Source organism: Haliaeetus leucocephalus, unplaced genomic scaffold, assembly GCF_000737465.1.
Source record: "Haliaeetus leucocephalus isolate CR32 unplaced genomic scaffold, Haliaeetus_leucocephalus-4.0 Scaffold2, whole genome shotgun sequence".
Taxonomy (NCBI): Eukaryota; Metazoa; Chordata; class Aves; order Accipitriformes; family Accipitridae; genus Haliaeetus; species Haliaeetus leucocephalus.
This window is the reverse complement of record NW_010972438.1, coordinates 352,487-372,904: the sequence shown is the minus strand read 5'-3', so window position 1 is coordinate 372,904 and position 20,418 is coordinate 352,487. Positions and strand designations below refer to the sequence as shown.

General features: G+C 39.4%; 1 protein-coding gene across 7 annotated transcripts in view; it reads right to left on the bottom strand.

Annotated features, from left to right (window-relative positions):
- TMCC1 (transmembrane and coiled-coil domain family 1) overlaps positions 1–20,418 on the bottom strand; it is a 121,675-nt gene that overhangs the window by 83,450 nt on the left and 17,807 nt on the right. For 3 of the 7 annotated variants that reach the window (XM_010570105.1, XM_010570116.1, XM_010570097.1), the window contains 2 exons: positions 14,483–14,539; positions 10,995–11,706 (listed from right to left, as the gene is read on the bottom strand). In XM_010570105.1, coding sequence (XP_010568407.1) covers positions 10,995–11,540 — 546 coding nt within the window. In that variant the 5' untranslated portion in view covers positions 11,541–11,706; positions 14,483–14,539. Of the gene's footprint in view, positions 1–1,694; positions 1,822–10,994; positions 11,707–14,482; positions 14,540–19,917; positions 19,930–20,418 lie in introns of those variants that run through there. The other 4 variants (XM_010570127.1, XM_010570121.1, XM_010570137.1 and 1 more) reach the window with 3 other exon arrangements.

Genomic DNA, 20,418 nt, shown 5'->3' with positions numbered 1-20,418 from the left:
TCAGGTAAACCATCACCAGAACTAACTTCAGAGGCACTGGTTGCAATGCAGTGCAATGCTTGGGCACTGTCATTACCTTCATGGCACTGATAAAAGTTCAGGCAGACACAGTTTCTCACTGAAGTACCACTACTTCTGTATCTCTGGAACATGTATATTGTTCCGTTTGTCCATGTCTTCACACGTAACTAATTACCCCACAAAAAGCTCTGAAAGTACAGTAAAACAAAATGAGACCCATGCAGGCTCAATCATTTTCAAACCACCACAATCCTGCTTTCTTGGCTCAGTGGGCTGCCTCTACAAGAAAAGATTTATGCAAAAATATTAAAATTTGCACGACTTGAAATACAAGACCAAGTGAAGTATCTCAGTAAGACTTTAATTATTACATTATTTTCCATGCTATGACAATCTCATTTCTCAGTTTCTATACAAAGCCTGACAACATGCACCAGGATTATTACACATGCAAATGTATGTAAATGAGGTGTTAGAACAAATCCAATCTGTGGTTTTGGGATAACATTTTGCCCTTCTATTTCAACAACAAATTGAGGGAACCGAAAAAGGAACAATACTATGAACTAAAAATATTGTGTGCAGAGGATTATTACGAATTTACTCTCCATTACGCCACAAAGTACCCAATGTCCTTAATTCCCACTGGGAGCAGAGGATCTCAGCACCACACAAAATCAGGCTTATCCAGTACTCATTATTTTGGAGAACCATACAAACGTGAGTTAACACTTACAACATCAACCTATTTACAAGCAAAGTTAAAATAGTACCACAGTTTTGGACATTTACCTGAAAGAGACTATCCCACCCCTTGATAAACCCTGACAGCTGCCCCAGACTTAACCCTTTTCTTCACATAAACTAGTGCTGCAAAGATACAGAAGAGGATTTTATCACGCTTTTGTCTGTATGGTAAGAGAACCTCCCTGAAATTCTTATCACCATGCTAAGCAGGTAGTTCTATTGCCTTTGTAAGCAGCAGTGACAACGCACTAAACACTTTGGTCTGACCCAATCACCCAGGGAACTCGCTACCTTGCTGAGTCCCGACCTTGTTCGAGGGGCTTTGCAGAACAAACAAGAAATCAAGACTCGTCTCCAAAACTTTGCAGCATCCACACATAAAACATGTGGAGGGGAAAAAAAAACAAACCAAACTATAAACCAAACAAAAAACCCTCTTGGGTTAATGATACATATTTTGAGGAGATTAACCTCCTAAGCTTCCTGGCAACGTGTTTAGTGTGTGGGGGATGTAACAGGGTTATAAGCATGAAAAGAAAAATGTAGGCGTATCTAATCAGGAGACAGCTGAAAACTGACCCTGTCACATGAAATGAGCAGGCTGGAGAAAGAGGAAGCTCCTGGAAAAGGAAGAATGAAGCCTAATGAGAAATCTGTGGCATGCCAGAAACTCTCCATCAGGAGTGACAGACAGACATTGACTAGGTATTTTTAGAAATGCACTATAAATTATAAAATTGTGGGCAGCACATGAAGAAAGAAGACTTCAGCCTGGCTCATATAGTTGGAACAAAGACACCAGAAAAAAAAAAAAAGAAAAAATTGGTGATAGGATAGGAGCATGGTAGTAGATGAGGGCTTTCAGAAATTTAAACAAAGACAGAACAGAGATGAGACCAGAAAATATCAGTACCACGTCTGTTTACTCTCTTTGCCTGGTAAGAACTTGCACACAGCACTTGCGCACATGAGGCAGGCATAAGAAACTCCTTCCCCACAAGGGGACTCTGAAGAGCAGGCTGGAGAACGCAGGTTCCAAGATCTGCTTTAGGTCTTTCCTGGTCTGAGGAGTCCTGGCCTTTCCCAGTTGCCCCCTGCCAGCGAAGCCTGAGTTTTTAAGTATACCAGGAAATTTAATTACAAAGTTTCTTTTTCACTTTTGCCACTTACCTCATCAACATGGCCATGCTGATAAAGATAAGGGTTTTTTTTCTTTTCCAAACTGTATCTCAGATAGAGCACCTAGAGTTAAAGAGCAAGTGTAACAGTTTCCAGCAGGACCAACTGGGCAAGCAAATAAATCACAAACATTAGTTAAGCTCAGAACAGCATTTACGTAGGCAGAGTAGAGCATAAACTTAAATCACTGTGCAGCCTTGCCTCACACAGAAGGATGAAGCTCAGGGCTCGACTCTGCAAAAATTGGAAGATATGGAAGTAGTCTGGATGTGTTCAACAGGTCTTAAGCTTCAGTAGTAAACTCTAGACAGAAGCACATGGGTTCCTGCTCATCCATGCTTCACAAACACACTTGCAACAGGTAAAGTTCCTGCCATTCCAGTAAGAAGCACTGACAATTTCACAGCAGCCCACAAAGGCTTCTACAAGCCTCTAATAAAATATAACTGAATGCTAATTTCTCAGCAATCCAAGTCTGCTGACTTCCCACATCTACATGTAGCAAAATCTTCTGCAGTCACAGGCAAATCTTAGACTTAATAGCCACAGACACTGTGCAGCATGATGTAGTAGCTACAGCACGCTGTCTAACAGAACACACTGCTGCTAATTTCAACATACCATAGTGCAACAACAAGTCATTAGAAGAGAACAAAATGCCCATTACTTCTTCTAAATGACAGAAATCTGAACACTGGGAGGAAAATAAAGAAAGAAGGGAAAGCAGAGCAGGAATTTCTGCTACCAATGGCAGCGGTAGAGCTGAACGCCTGGACAATGGGGGAGGAGGGAGGCACTCGACACAGCCTTGTACAGTTTGCACCAGTATCTGATGGGGGCAGAAGAGCTCCGTAAGAGATGGCAGACATCGACTGCAACAAAAACAGGCTACATCCATCACAACAGCGGGAGGTACCAGCAGATCAAATGATGACAGAAGACATGCACCAGAAAAATCAGAATTATATTACTTGACTACATCTCCTGTGTTATGCAGTTTTCGTCGTTATTGAATCACAGCTTTTCCATTATATATGTTGTTTCTTTGTCGCTGTAGCTTGTATAGCCCATATGTTCACAACAGATGGATCAACGCTGTAGCTCGGTGATTTTTTCTAATTATAGTTGGATCTATGAAATTCTTAAAGAATTTCAAAGGAAATACTCCCTGCTGAGGCAAGGTGAGTCAGTGCATCCTCACTGTCATCAGCAAACAGCAAAATCAAGAAAGTGAAATTGGTAGTGTTTTATTAAGAACAAAAAAAGAAGGCAACAAACTTATTTAAAAGGTAAAATCATGAAGAACTGAAGGAGACAAATAGGCAAAGTCTTGAGAAAGTGAATATGAAACAAACAAAAAAATCAAGTGAAGGTTTGCTGTATACACAATCCATAGACTCAAGTAGAACCCAAGGGTCCATATGAGACTCAACCCTGATCACTGAATCTTATCTGCCAGATACTTTAAATTATTTCTATTTAAGTGTCATTAAATAATTTAGTCTCAATGAGATTAAATAAATTAGGAAAATTTAGGGGTAAAGTAATCCTGCATGAAACAACTTCAGATGTCTCGTAACTTAAAAGACAGTGTTTAAAGTCTGAGTTCACACTTAACTTCATCTCTGTTGCACTTAAGTTAGCTCTAGTAATTTCAGATTTTACCTGGCTCTTTACTGACTCCACTTGAATTGTAACTAATTTTGCAATACAAATTGCTGAACAAGAGTTATAGTTTTAGCAATTTAGCAACTCATGAATTTAGTAAAAATTTATGACAGTGTAGCAGACTGAATGCTAAGCTGGCTTCTCAAATGCCAAAAACACTGATGTCTTTTATAAAGTTGATTTAACAAATGGCTGCATCATGCTTTCCTGATTTCACTGAACCATAAACCAGGAAGCTCTGCCAGTAATTGTATCAGTGATGTAAAATTTACATGTAGCTGATTTTTAAATGCATTATATCTTTATACTGTAAAGTCAGTAAAAGCTGTCATATGTTATTTAAAGCTGTATAATCATCTGTACTTAACCTGCAAGTTGTCTACCCTTAATTTGTAACTTCAAGCAGAATCAACACACTTTAAGCCTAATACCTACAGACACATGCCATAACTAAGATAGCATGTCTCAGAACGAAATAACTGCAAGATATTATGTTAATATGACAACACACGTGGTGCTTTTCATGGAATATTGAACAGACAACATTATCCTTTGGGAAAAAAAAAGCATTTGTATTTCCCAATTTTTTATTGTGTGTTTCCTATGCAAGTTAAGGGCAGCTCACATGACTATTACAGCTCCCCAAATTATGTAGATTTCATAGCAATACCACAGAAGTCTTAGCATTTCTAGCTCTTTGGGGGGGAATAGAGATCCCCACTTTTTGAGGTGTAGGGTTGCAATGAGCTCCTGAATAACTCTTCCAATTCTTGTGCCACATTGTGAGACAGTGCTGTTACCAGCTCTTGGGAGAGAAAGTGGGGGGACTTGGCAAAATTTCCTAGGAAAAGAAAGAATCCAACACTCCCACCAAACTCTTTTCCCCCTTCTACAGACTACTGCTTATCATGGTTTAACCCCAGGCAGCAACTAAGCACCACACAGCTGCTCGCTCACTCTATCCCAGCCAAAACCAGCACACTGCTAAAAGACAAAAGGTAGTAACAGGTAACAGGCAGGTGCACCAATTTCTTTACCAGTGATAGAGACTAGCATCCCCACCTAATTTTAGGTCTCATTCTCCATAGCAGTTGAGATCTAGGCAAGCTGTGGGTGGTGTTCTCTTGATGAATAATTCATTGGGTTCAGCCAAGTGTCTGGGATCATCACAGGTCCCTAGTGATGAAGCAGGTCCAAGGTTAGTCCAGGAAGTCAGTCCATAGGTCTGGGCTCTGATCAACTGAGAGAGCAAGAGTCTCAGCTTAAAAGCAGCTCCCAAAGGAGGAGTTGCAGGCCCTTGCTGAGACTATACCTAACTTTCTTCACAACAGCTCTTACCAGCCAGCTGACCCTGAATGCAGGCAGGCAAACTTCTAGAAGCTGGGGAGCGCACTCAGGGTCCCAACATACACATACGTATTCTTCAGTGCAACCAACCCATCTAGGACAGCTAGGATGGTTTTTAAGTCACAGGGCCATTTTAGCAGTGATCACCTTGCTAGACATTTTGTCTATCCCAAATCCATTCAAATTGAAGTATTCATTCCCACTTCTTTCTAGTTCTTCTTGGCCTTGCACCAAAACTGATAAAACTATACACCAATGAAGTTTGTAAAATAATAGAAGAATATAATTATTTCTAGTTTTTTACTGCTAACCGCAGAGATGCTGCAAACAACTCTCTATAGCAAATTGAATTCCAAATTCTTTCAAATGTCTTCCAGGCTTTCATGGTTAGTCACCTGATACTAACTAGCCAAGATACTATACTAATTGGTACTTAGTAGATGATCTCCCTTTCACTAGCGATAAAATGTTGAATACCTTGTTGACTATGTCAGTTCTGCTCAAAGTCTTTTGAGCCAAAAGGCTTGCTGCTTTCTGCAGAATTTAGGTGAATTATTCAAATGCTTCCATTTTCTTATCAGAGAACCCAGCACAAAGAAGTAGAATTTAGGAAATGTGGAAGGAAAGGAGAGAGAAATGCTTCATAGTGGTGAATTACTTCAGCTCAAAGCTATGTAGTGCACAGAGACTCTGGAAATGGACAACCATGGAAAACAAAACTGAGCAACAGCAAAGCTCCACATTGCCACTAGATTTCAATGGTCACAGCTTTTACTTCAGTGCTTTTCAAAGCACAAAAATCAAAGATGCCACACTCGATTACACAGTCCCACTGCCCATTGAAAGTATGAACCAATTTTCTGCCTTTCTTGCTTGTTTTGATATTTTACACATCAGAGAAAGTCACTGTTTGGAATCCACAGCACTTTCTGTTTTTCCTTACCCTCTTGGTTATTTAGAGCATCTGTTTATATCACCACCCTTAGGCAGGAACCAGATGTTCCTTCAGACAGTAATCAACTTAGATCATAACTGAAGCTGCTTAGAGATACATTTACAATTTATGCACGCACCCATCTTCTGTGAAGATATGACAAAGTTTCAGGCAGGACTGGGGTGGGGAAAGTCCATATTTGAGATTACATAATCCCATAGTCTTTTTTCATAAAAGAAAAAAAAATTACATCACATGAAAGTACAACTGCAGAATGCTGAATAAGGTGAGCAACAGGTCATTAATTGCATATTGAATTTAATGCTGTTAAACGACAGGCCATATTTATCTTGTAATTTTACATGTGTAAATAAGCATAAATCCAGAATCGGTACTGCCTCAGCTTGAGTGCATGCTCAAGCTTGTGAAATCTCTGAAGTAAACTGTAGCTTATACAACGCCAGACTTTTGCCTTTAGCTTACTTAGAAACAGCTGATGAGTCTGAAGGCAGTCAAGGTTTCTGAGCCCACTTAAGACTATGCACAATCAAGAAAGCTCCTGTTTTGTCATATATCTGGGCAGAATGTTATATTTAACAAAAGCCAATAATCAAGCATAAACACTCAAACACTGAAATGACAATAATGCTAAAGGAACAGCAGGAACACACATTTTCCTTCAGAAAACTTGACTAAACTAAGAACAAACTTGAGAGCTGCTTTAGCTATGTTTTTTACTTGGTTCTGTTAAAAAAAACCAAACCGTTTCTGTGCTCTCATTTTAAGTCTTTGTTCACCAAAGAAAACATGCAAGAGTAATATTGAAACTAACAGCAGTCAAAAGAACGGGTAAACTTTACACATAGCTGCAAAATACTTCTTTTAGAAATAAAAATGTTCTTTGCAAGAGGATTAGTACTAGAGATTAAGTTTTAGAGTTGCCATGATACCTAAATTTATTTTGTTATATGGTCCTCTGGCTTAATCAACATGAACTATTTTAAATGAAAATATCTGTAAAAGAATTTCCTTTTTCTGAGCAATTTGAAATCCCACTGACTCTGTTATTGCAACTTGAAGGGTCTTCACAAATGCTATCACAGTTCATAGCCACATTTCTGGAAGTAACTGAAAAGGTTGCTAAAAGCAGTACCACTCTTTACTTGAATAGACGATACCAAGTCTGAAATCTTTCACCAACACTGCTGTTCTCATTAAGAAATGCATTATTTATTTTGTGTCTTGATCAGTTGCTGCATGCTGTTGAACAGCTTTTTCCCTGTGCCCAAGTAGCATCTTGTTAGCTAGGAAGCATTGTTTCAGTACCATCTATGCTACAAATGGGAACAGGCTTACGAGTAAAGAAAGCACACACATGGTAACTGAGGCAAAGCCAGGACTCCAGTAAACTCATGACAAGTCTTCCACCTTCATATTACAGGAATGAAATACCTTTACAGAATGAAGTGACCAGTAAGCAAGATTTTATTTATTTTACTTTATAGAGAAGATGACATTTTTTATTTCTGTGCAGCTATTTTTCATCAGGTTTTTCATTTTTTCCAGGTGATCTAAGAGAGAATTAATTGAGATTTTAAGAAATACACAGAACAAGAATGGAAAAATAAATACAACAAATCTCAGAGCCCTATCAACACATGTTGTGGCATTCCCAAAGTAGATAGAATCCAAATAAACACAAGTGTACCCATAGTTTTCAGAATGTGCATCAGGAAGCAATTCCCAATTAGAACAGAGGAACTGGAAGACTCAGGTTAAGAAGGGTGAAGTATTATGTCCTGAAGCAGCACACGTGCTTTGGATTGTGTGAGAGAGGGGAGCTATGCTGAAGTGCATTAACTTCATTTCCACAGCTTCCCTCAGTCCTGCAACAAAGGGTTCCCACCCTGCATGCACACACAAAAGAGATACAAGTACCAAAGGAAAATGTGAACATTGCTGGAACAGCTGATTGCCTCCCTCTTGCTCATATGCATAGGGGAGATGGCTGCTGTCACTTTCTTGCAATAGCAGTTTGTAAGCAAGGAAGCTACTTTTAAAAACACCAAATATATCAGATTTTCCATTCTCATGTTCCCAAGATTTTTAAAAGATTCATTTCTGTTCAGGTACATCAGGAACTTTGGCCACTCTTGACCCTTGCTCTTCTAAAAGCCTGTGTTATAGTCACAGTCCTGGGGGCTATGCTCCAGATGCAATCCAGAGATTGCTGGCCCAGTAGTCAGTCTGTCCCCTTTCCTTCCCACTACATCCATCAGTTTATTACCACAAAGGAAAATCCTCTTGGGCAAAACCTAAATTTGAGGTCAGCTCAGACACACTATAAATGCTGTACAAAGCTTCTCCACTAGACCAAAATGCCCAAATTAGACATCAAAGGTATATTTCCCCAGAGCATGATGAAAAAGCAAGGCAGCATTTCCTTGGTTATGTCACTTTAGACCCATATAATACATCTTTATTGTCTGCCAGAAAAATGGTGCAATATGCAAATATTAGAAAGCAGCTGGAGGTTCACTAAACTCTACAGAGGGACAACCAGTCACAGAGGTCTCTGGATGGTCCCCAAAGAAGGCCTTTCCTCACATGCATTTAATCTTCCTCTTTCAGACTCCAGTCCTCTCCCCTCTTTCTTAAATATGGAGGGGAGAAAGCCTGAACAGCCCCTTTTCCACAACTCCCAGTACATACCAGCTGAGGACACGGCAAACAGCAACAAGAACCACTCTCACATCCACCTCTGAAATGACTGCTTGGTTAAGTAGCAGAAGAGCCACTGTTCATAGAAAACACTTCTCAATATGGCAGGCTCCTCAACAGGAAGAGCAGCTACAGTTGCTGCTTCTCAATAATCAAAGGCCATTATCTACCAAAAATTGACTCGTAAATTTGTTCTCGCATATAGAAGATGCTGTAGCAGAATGCAGTTACTATCAGATTAATAGTTCTCATTTTTACAGTCATTCCTGCCAAGTGACCCAATTCATCCAGGCCAGTGGCTTCCAAACTTTGGCTGCACACCCCATTAGTAAAAAATTTTTGAGCATGGACTGCCAATACATTTATTTATAAACTATATACATGTATTACTGAACCAATACATTATATACATTATAAAACATACACAAAGATAGAAATTAAAAAGGAAAAGAAAGATATAAAACCCATTATTTTAAAAAATTATTTTACTTATTAATGGTACAAAAAATATTTTCTTCCCACACTCCAATGGATTGTCTTGCACACACCCCACTTTGGAGACCACTGATCTAGGCAAAGGCGGTAACATTTCATCAGACCAGCTGACACAGTTGGGAGAAAGGACACTGCACTCCAGGTCTTTTCCCATATTCCCATGTTAATTACCTAATATGCTTAGCCTGTTCAATCTCCCTGCTCACACATGAAGTAAAGGAACTACAGTTTTAAACCAACACACCAGAGCTTGCTTCATAAACTTAAGTTGCTGGATTTGGGTACAAACTCAGAAAACTATCAACTTTCCCGAAAATTCTCTTAAAACAAAGATCATGAATTCACTCACAATGAAAAGAGAGCCAGTAAGCAAATAAACCTGAAGCTATTAAGAGGCCTCTTCTTGAGGCCTCTTAATGGCTCAATTGGCACAGCTCAATTGCAAAGTTAACCCATCTTGGGGGAGCGTATGCTTTTCCTAACTACTTTATTACTATTCCTATTCTTTTAACTGTTGGCAAGAACCAAAAAACCCAGATACAGCTCCAGGCAGACTCCTTCAATGCTTCTCCCAAGAGGAAACTTCACTCACTGCCTTAGAATGACACTGTAATTTATGCTAATACTTTGTAATTACCATCTGTAAACGCAAGATATGCTAATTTCCAGATGACTATCAGGAAAATATATTGGAAGCATATTATTCTGCCGAATACTCTGAAAAGGTTTTCTCTTGGAATATTTCAAAGTAGGCTTCAAGGGGAGGAAAACAATGTACAACAAGGGAACAATCTTGCTGCAGAGACAAGGTGAGGCAACCTCCGGATGACTGAGGATTCAGCCCCAATCCACTGTCGTCTAGCCAACATCAAAGCAACTGTAGTATAGGAGAACAAATGTTCATAATGAAAAAATCTATGTAAGCACAGTCCTGAAGATTTCAACAGCATCAAACACTAGCATGATTGTTTCTTTTGGTCCAAGAGTCATGGTCAGACCCTCTTTAATTAAGAGAATAAGAACCAGAAATCAGTTTCACAATGCTTCCTATTTTTATCAAAGGGTTTGTCCCCCAAGGAACAAGGCTGCAAAGAATTCTAGGAAAATATAGGTTATAGCTAAAGTTAAATCAGAAACCTAGTCTTTCAAAAAAAGTAGTGCTTCAACTAAATCAATTTGGGAAAGAAGAGATGGTAAGACAAACACTATTTCTTGACTTCACCAATAAGCCGATGTGCATAGCTTTGCAAGAACATGTCACAGAACAGAGACTGTCGTTTTGGTGAATGTTTTTTCCACACAGGCTAGGCAAACTAAAAAAGACAGCACTGATCCCCTATCAGCACAGTAGCCAGGCTGATCTAAATCAGATTCAGTCAACCTGGCATTGCAGTTCAGTTGCAAGCTGCAACCAGTGTTCCCAGAGCCTCTCAACAGCCTAAAAGATTGACAGCACCATTCACTCAAACTGGAATTCCTCACTTTTATAAAATACACAATAAAACAAGAGGGGAAGAAAAAAGCCATCTACGTAAATGCAAGGTTTTGTTGCAGGAACTAGATAACAACTGTTAAGGACTACTCTGGCTGCTGCTCTTCCCATCACTCCTTGTTTGACTGTGGTGTGCCATCCAACCAGCCTAATGTGTTTCAAAAGTAGCTCTCATTTCACTGATCAAATACATATAAAATAAGCCACCTGCCATGTGAGAAAATGACTAATGCTTGCATCTTTTAAGCTCTTTGCTTCACCACTGAAGCAGCTTTTGAATACAGTAGCATTAGTGTTTGTTAAAAGAAACTTGCTTTTAAAAACAAGATTCAAAAGGCTTAAGAAAACATACAAGGAGATGATAACCAAAGGTAAATCTGAGTAACTTACTGCTGCTGTTGTGGCCTCCTCTCCACCTACATAGACAGAAGAAGCAATCTCCATCACGGACAAGTTTGTGGGAGCATCTGTAGTAGATGACGATCTGGGCCGACCTGATTGACTATCTTGGGCAGACCTCCTGTTGATCTGTGGACTTCCTTTCGGGGCATCTGCTTTGCCCCGCCTGCTGTGCAGGCTCGTCCCTCTCTTCATTTTAGGTGGCACTCTGATCTGCTGAAGCACCCGGTTCAGAGCTGTGGGGTGGGTGGAGACACCATCAATTTCAGCACAGACGCTTTGGCTTTCCAAATCCATGTCAGGCTCCAGCTCAGCCTGAGCTTGCTGAACATCATGCGGAGAAACTGATGACCTCCTGCGCTGATGCTGGAAAAGGTGCTTCAAGCCTTGACCAATCACATTAATGTTCTCCAAAGCATTATGGGTTATTTTGGATAATTTTTGCTCTGATTCATGTTGTTTTTTGGTCTCTTGATCTTGGGATTTGCCTCCAGGATCAGGGTCATCACACAACTGTTCAGTGCCAGAGGGCTCCATTGATGACACCCAACAGGTTTATTTGACTATTCATACATAAATACGTCCCCTGCTTTTAAAAGGCTTGTGTTTGTTTTAAAAATGCCAAGATTGTCAGCCAATTAGGTGTGCAATTGCTTCAAGAGTGACTACACATGCAGCTGTGCCACGGTGATCTCATGCTTATCTAATGTTAAACAAAAGAGTCATTATTATACAACCATGCAGAAAGTAGTGGGTTAAAAAATCCAATGCGCAAAACATGCCATTAACAGAACAAAATATATCAGTTTTCCAAACATCCTTCCATGTGGTATTAGCTGCATCTAGGCTGTATGCAGAAGCCAAAGCTTGTAGGAGACAAGTCATTCATTGCCTAGGGGAAGAAGCTCAGCACAAAGGGTACAGGAAAGCAAGAAAGGTAAAAAAAGCTGTTCAAAAGGGGGAGAAGCAAGGAGAAACCAGTGGGGGTTTGTTTATTAAGAACAAGCCCATAATAATATCTAACAGAACATGAGGTTAAATTTCTGAAGAGCATGTTAGTAGTCTCTTTGGCAGAATTAATTTTGTTCCTTGACAAAGACCTGGTATTTTGTGCTTCAAATGTAATGTCTACTCTGCCTACCTGATTTTCTTGTAGAATGCTTAACTTCACAGTATTTAATATATGCAAGAAAACAGAACATTTCCAAATCAGTTATGCATTTCCAAATAGTAAGAAATGACTTATTACTGCCAACATCCACTGATGGCACTGGAAACTAGATGTGAAAATCTGTCTTCAAGCAAGAACAGGCAAGTGAAATGGTTTCAATTGGCACAGTCTTGTCCATAGTTTTCAGAGAAAACAAAAATGCCTTTTTAAAAGTAGATTAAGCCACCAATCTGAAAGGGAGCAGCACCATGCATGTGTAGCTCTGTCTCTAGCAGAGAGGAAACACACAGCTTTTCTCCAAGAGAGCTCAACCTTACCTATCAGCAGGGCTCAGGCAGGAGTTGGTTATACAATGCAGCTGAGCACTTATATAGCAACACACTATTGGAGAAGTACAGCAAAGGAATGAGGAAGGAAGGAAGGAAGGACACAGTATCTGAAAGAGTTTCACATCAGCACCATGAGATCACATGCTCAGAAGCTGATCATTGTTTTCTTGCACGAGAAAGCTTTGATTAGGCTTCTATAAATACAGAAACCAGATCACAGAGGTCTACCTCAATCTTGGCAGAAAGCAGCCTGTGCTTTAAAAACACCCAACATTTCATTTGAAATGCAACATTTTGGGATTTGAGAGCATTCATTTTTATCTTAAAACAGCTGCAGAAACATAATGCATTGAGGTTATAATTAGAGCACTGAGTTTTGTGCATCTGAAACATGACACAAGGGGTTAAACTGATATTCCAAAATGCTTTCCAAATTGGCATCCAAAAATATCAGAAGAGCTGCCTCACGCTCTTTTCTTTTTTTTCCAAATGTCGTTGCTATCAGCTGGAGGCAAGATGAAATTCAGTACTTACAGAAAGCAAAACACTAGAATCATACAGGATTTTATCTCAGTACTTTGAACATGTTATAAGCATTGAGGTTAAATATATTGGCCCATTTAATCAATAACACATTAAATGCAAAGTAATAAACTACATTCCAGAAAAATACATTTACCCATATTCATGCAGAAATTGTGTGGCAGAATAAAAAAAAAAGTGCAACCAACCTTTTATTTTTACATACTTAACACTTTCTTAAATGACTTCAAGTGCCTTTATGACTAGTATTATGCTTTGACTTTTAAGCTTGCTCTTTTTTAATATTTTTTTTTCTTGTGTAACAGGTTTTCCAGGAAGTTGAATTGCAGGTCTCTACTCAATTTAAGTTTTAGGGGAAAAAAAGGCAAACCTAGATTTTCCTTTTCATCCAACAGACCAAATGGTTCAGTAAACAAACCTCACTGGCTAAAAAGCAAGAGTCCCAAAATTATTTGGCATATAAAATATAAACCTGGCAGTTGACCCATAACTGCCTTTTTCATTTTAGCTAATTCGCTCAGTATTCATTTTTCAGTCAGAACTCACCAAAGAGCTGTACTTCCTACCAAAGATACCCAATACACTCTCTAACCAGTATCTTTTTGATCTTCTGCATGCTTTCTATCCAGATTACCACTGGTAATACTGCTGATCTTAAAGAACACCACTTCAGTCTAACTAGAGTTCCATGCATTATCTGCTGGAAACCATTAACCTGCTTAAATTAGCACTATGTCAATTTACAAACCAACCTGAAACAAATCAGCCTAGTTAGCTCACAAATGAGTCTCTAGTACCCCTGTGTATTCTGTGACTGATTTATGAAATTACACTGACTCTTATTCTTTAAGAGGCTCTTATAGGGAGCTTTGCGGTCATCTGCCTATTCATATTTCCATATGATGAGTCTGTTCTGAGCCCGAAAAGAGCTTTTCAAATTGCCTATCTGGTATGAAGATCTTTAAAACTACTTATTTGTCCTAGTACCTACTTCTGGGAAAAAACTACTCATAAATGTGAAGAACGGTGAATCAGTAGAATAAAACCACTTATAAATGTGAAGAACTGTGAATCAGCAGAATTAATTAGCACATTTACTTGCATTAGGATTTAAGTTTTGTGTTTGTTTTTTTTCCCCCACTTACAACAACCTGTATATTCTGTTTGAGGGAGGAAATGGAGTACTTTATAGCATGAAGTTCAAAAACATACATTTCTTTTTTGCCTGAGAATACAGTACATCAGGGACAAAATTCACAATTCCATATACGGTCTCACTGAGCAGATGTTATAACATTATTACATCCCAGAACATGCTAATATAGTCCTTCATTTGTGCAATTATTTTACAGCAGCACTGGGAAACAAAACAGTTCAAAAGGAGAAACTGGCAAAAACAATATTAGATAACTGTGAATATATAAACTAGTACTTGCCTCCATCACTTGCCCTTTAGCATGGCTGACATACAGCAGTCCCTCCACTGAACAAAACTGCAAAAGAAATTGGGTATGAGATGCAATTCTTGGAAATGGGAGGAAAGATGTACACAAACAACAAAGTGAACATGGTTCCAACTTCTAACTTATTTAAATTTTTACTTTCTTTTCATTTAAATGCAAGCGCCTCTGGAAGCTGGGCTATTTTAAAGTCTTTCAAATAACTGAAGGGATACAAACATAATTGAAGTTGAAACTGAATCTTACAGAATTAATCAAGAAGTTCTTGTGAAGGAACATTTTCTCTTGGGGTATATGGCCACCATATGTGGTGCCAAAAGCACAGGTAGATTTCAGGGCTCCAGCCTGCAAGGTCAGACTGGTCCACACAGATTTTATTTTCTTCTCCTATTTAGTCATGCCAATGTTCTGGGCATAGGTCAAACAGCTTGCTTTTGTTTATCTGGAGTTCACCTAACAGGAGGTGAGAATTGCGAGCACTTTGAAACATGAGCACCTTTCAGTTCATTTCACAGGGAAGCTCTGTCACCTTGGCTGAACTGCTACCCTGCATAACAGCAACCCCCATCAGGAGGCCAACAAAACCAACCCCTGTCCACTACAGCTGTAAACCCCGGGCAGCCCCTTTCCATAACAGCAGACCACCTACACACTGAACCTGTCTGTGCAGAGACGAGGTAATGGATCCAGCCACAGCCTTCACACAGAACGAGCACGAAGGATTTGAAGGTTTGAGTCCAGCCTAGGCAAAGCACAACATGCCCAAGGACACCATCCTGGCCTTGCTCTCCTTTCCAAAAGGAGGGAACAGAGTATTTCAAGGGCATTTTGATGATCTGTTTAATGTTTCTGCAACAAGCCCAAGGTGAGGCCAGATGCTTGCGAGAAGAACACAACAGAGGATGACACCAGGACAGCCAAGAGCAGATACAATGACCACATTTCTCTAGCCAGACTCGCGTACTATTCTGAAACACAGCTACATCACCCAGATTTCCCAAAGGTTATTAGTTACTCAACTAGTTCTTGAAAACAGGGACACAAGCTTCAGAATACATGAGCCCTCAGAAGAACACTACAAGACTGTGCACAACTGGGGCATTTTGACTATTGTATTACACACCAGATTCCCACCTCCAAGAAGGCAGAGATAAAGATAAATGTTAATCAGAACCACAAAAGTGGAATGCTAGAATATGAAGAAAGTGATGACAGCAAATACGAAGAACTTAGGAAAAAGTGAATGAACACATTTTTTAAAAGATCTTGACATAGAAGAAATTACATTTCTACGATAGTGTAAGTGGAGAACTAGGCACAATATGTGAAGTATTGTTAACATATGAGGTGCTGCTAACATAACTTCGTAGCCATTCTACTTGTCTTTTTTCTTTTTTTAGTTTTAATGTTATTTTTAAGAACTGTAGGAGCTTCTGCCAGTGAGGTCTTCATAGATATGCCCTACAGGACCCTGTAGGTCAACAGATGCTTTTGCTCAGATTAATTCCCAGCCTTTATGCTGCAGAGTCCGCCTTCCAGAGCGCCCACAGATGGGCTTTGAGATGTAAGGTCATGAAAACTACTTGTATCTTCTCCCTTATGAATCACAGCCTTCACTGACATACAAACCAAATCTCTCATTTTCTGTCAGAAGCTCCATTTTTTTCTAAACTTTGAAAAGCTACTGCACCGGGCTAATCAAAATTCCTTCACTCTGCTGTACTTACGAAGAGTAGATACAACTTTAGCTTTTTTTTTTTCCCATACATAAGGGCTCTGTTGCTTTCTCTTCATTCTTTCACTTTTCTTCATCAAATACTTTGTAACATGAAAATTTCAAAAATGTGTCAAATATCTAAGATCAAGATAAGAAGTCTGAAAAGACTTTGGCCCGTTATATTTTAGAGTAAAATTTAATAAAGCTTAACTAAATGCATCGGTTTAATGAATTCCCTTCAAAACCACAGCTATTTGTAAATAAAATGAACTCTGAAGTTACCATTGAAAGCCAGCTCAGAGCTGACTTAGCTGCAACTGGAGTACTTGTTACAGATACAAACAGTACAGAACTGTAGAAATAGGGAAGAAAATTATTTTCAACAAAAGAAAACAGAAGAGATTCTGCCCTTTGTAGAATATTTCAAATGCCTGTTATTTATGCTGTATTTGAACATCTTGAACCCTTAACATTAATGTTGAAGTACAACTACCTAAGGAACCCTCACATTTGTTTTATTCCATAAACTGGTCAGTTTAATGGATTCTGTATCAAGGCAAACAGTTTAGCAAGAAAGACTAGAGGGGCAACAGTTACACACTGGAAAACCACATATCATGGGAACTGGGAACCCTATCAAGTAATTTATATCCACAGGAGCATTAAGATATTTTAAAAGCATCATTGTTCAGCAGCAACAAGCAGCAGAGCAAATAAGGAGACAAAGCTCCGGGTGTTCACAGCTAATCCTGTCAGAAAGAGGAACTCATGAGAAACTGGAATGGGTGTAAAATTCAAGGGGGCTGCGGTTTGGAAAACATTCAAAGAGGAAGACAACGGTAATAGAGTAAATAATTTGACCCCCAAAAACCCAACTGGATAGTGGTATGACTACCCAATACCTGAAGAAACAGGTATATTTAGCTATTATAACAGAATAATTTTTTAGAAGTCAAAGAGTGGAGAACTGTGGCAAGAATGGAAGAAAAAGTTGTACAAGAAATAATTAAACACAAAGAACATAGGTAATGTTGTGGTTTAACCCCAGCCAGCAACTAAGCACCATGCAGCTGCTCAATCATTCCCCCCCCCCACCCAGTGGGATGGGGGAGAAAATCGTGAAAAAGAAGTAAAACTCGTGGGTTGAGATAAGAACGGTTTAATAGAACAGAAAAGAAGAAACTAAGAATGATAATGATAACACTAATAAAATGACAACAGTAGTAATAAAAGGATTGGAATGTACAAATGATGTGCAGTGCAATTGCTCACCACCCGCCAACCAACACCCAGCCAGTCCCTGAGCGGCGAATCCCTCCCCCCCACTTCCCAGTTCCTATACTAAATGGGACGTCCCATGATATGGAATACACCGCTAGCCACTTTGGGTCAGCTGCCCTGGCTGTGTCCTGTGCCAACTTCTTGTGCCCCTCCAGCTTTCTCGCTGGCTGGGGATGAGAAGCTGAAAAATCCTTGACTTTAGTCTAAACACTACTTAGCAACAACTGAAAACATCAGTGTTATCAACATTCTTCGCATATTGAACTCAAAACATAGCGCTGTACCAGCTACTAGGAAGACAGTTAACTCTATCCCAGCTGAAACCAGGACAGTAAGATGGCAGAATACAGGGAAGAAAAACAGAAAACAACAGTATTTTTAATGGAAAGGATACCTGTAGTTTTCAAGACATAGTTCTTCCTCCTCCTCCTCCAAAATTCACCCAAGAAAAGATTTCCTGGAATTCTAGTGAAGTCCAAAAGAAAAACCAGGGACAAAAGATAAAGAGATAGATATATAGATATAGATATATATATAAAAAAAGCCCCCCACCTGGCCACAACCCTGATACTGACAGTACTCTATGCAAGAACAGAAATGGAGTATGGCTGAAAGAGCAAATTGAAAGACAAAACCAGAAAGACTCAGCATATTAAACAGTGCAGCTGGGAGATGCGGGGGAAAGAAAAAAAACCAAAACAAAACAACTTCAAGTATGTGTAAGGCAAGCCAAACTTCTGTTGAGGTTCTGCATCTAAGATTTTAGAAAAGGGAAATAGCCCAAAACCAGCTACTTTGATGAAACAGTAAGGACTGGCAGGTGGCATGCCCCAAGGAATTCACTGAATTAATCCATAGTGATCTGGATAAGGAGTCCACACCATTCAATACTGCAAGAAAAGCCACACTGGATGGAAAGATACTGCCACTTTAATAGGAACAAGGGACACAGGGCAAAGCAAGAGACCTACAGCCTATTTTTTTAAGCCAACTGCACATTGTTACAGGGCAAAACCAACATAGTAGGATAATAATAGGTTTTACTGATTTCTGCCTAATGATTTCCCTAAACCCTCCAACCTATTCCCAGCATTATCGAGAAGTCAAGAAGGAAATCAGCTGCATGATGCCATCTCTGCTATCCTTGCTCTCCCTTCTCCTATCACATATTCAGCAGGAAGTTTGGTGGCTAAAGCACAGGCTGAGAGACCAGACATCCTGGGCTAAACCAGCTTTGTCAGTCTTGCTAAAAGACCTTGAGCAAGTCAGCCTCTGTGCCTAATGTTTTGCTATACAGAAAATATGAACAACCCAGCTAGCTGAAGGAGAGAAACACTGAGGGTAATACCAGTGAAGGTACTTCAATAAAACGCTTTATGATGGAGCAAAACACTTAGGTTCCTTTAAAGGCAATGTGTACACGTATCAGTTAAAATAACTCAAACTTATAATGCCAAGCTGCTGAATTTTATAAAGGTAGCCAACTGTATTCTTCTGGTAAAAGGATTATTCAAGTCAACTGACACATGCACTATAAATCAATTCTTCTTTTAGTAGTCCCACAGCTTACACAATAAACCACAGGTCACTTGTACGAATATAAAAGAACACAAAAACTTGCTCCATCACACTTAAAATGAGAGGCTGGCAGTGTGTCTGTATGAATTACATGATCATCGCCAAGGAGCAACTTAAGAGTTTTAAGATATTCAGGGACAAAAATGGCACTATGTCTGAGCCCATACAAAACATGAAATATACAGCCTCTCTCCTAGAATCCTCACAAGCCTAAAATAGATCTACACAGTCCATCCACTCATTTATTAGGGGTGAGTATACTGTAAGGAAAAGGAGATGCGAAAAGATCCCGGAGGTCACTCAAATGGCATTGAGAATTGTCCTCCTCTTCCCTGGAGCAAAAGTGGAGAGGGAGGGAGAGTCAGCTTTTCTCATGCCCTCCCCAGGCACATTAACAAATGGTCATTTCAAAGGTTCACCAGCAGAAGATTATGCTTTGCCACACCAAAATATATTCACCATTTCTACTGCTGCATCCACTAATAGTTCACATGCTTATGCTGTGCAAGGGTAGCATGTTCATAGATACACCAGAAGGTGATTTTTCAACATCAGCCTCTTCTCAAATCCACATCCTGTTGAAGCAGTTCCTTCCTATAACTTTATATTTAACACTGCTGACCAACAAAACTAATACACAGTTTTTTGTTCCTGAAAGCTCAGATATTAATCCTGTAGATAAGAGAAAATTGCACTCAAGTCACAGATGAGCAGATACCAAACACCCTCTTAATGAACGACAGATCCCCTTCTCCTTCCAATTACTTTTTAAGAAACATCTCTCCGAATACACCCACATCAGGATCAAGCATCTTCAAAACCACCCATGGGCAACCTCAAAATTACTGCTGTCCTATAAGAAGTACTGCTCATTGATTGCTGTGAATATAAAGACCAACGGTTCTTCTGCAAAGTTATAAGTTCACAGTGTAATGACCATAGACACAAATACCAAAGATTAGGTAGTTTTCCTTGTTTATTAGGAAACTTCAGTGGCTTAAAGTTGAGCGGCTGTTTTCAGAAATGTTTCTACTGCTTTGCAGTACAACCAATTGCCACCGAAATCTTTTCCATCCCTCTCTGAACATTCCAATAACTCAGTGTTTACACTGTTGTCTGAATCAAAGCTATGAAGTAGAGGTCAAGACTTCTCCAAAATTAAGAACCATGCAGAGGTACCAATACATAATAATTCAGTTTTTGGTATATGCTATAAACACCACATGAAAATCAAAGCAAAATATTTAGCTATATTTCTATAGCTTGTGACCTGTAAATTTATTACAAGATTTTTAAGACCGTGCTGCTGCTTCTAGAGCTGGTATTCCATAACAGT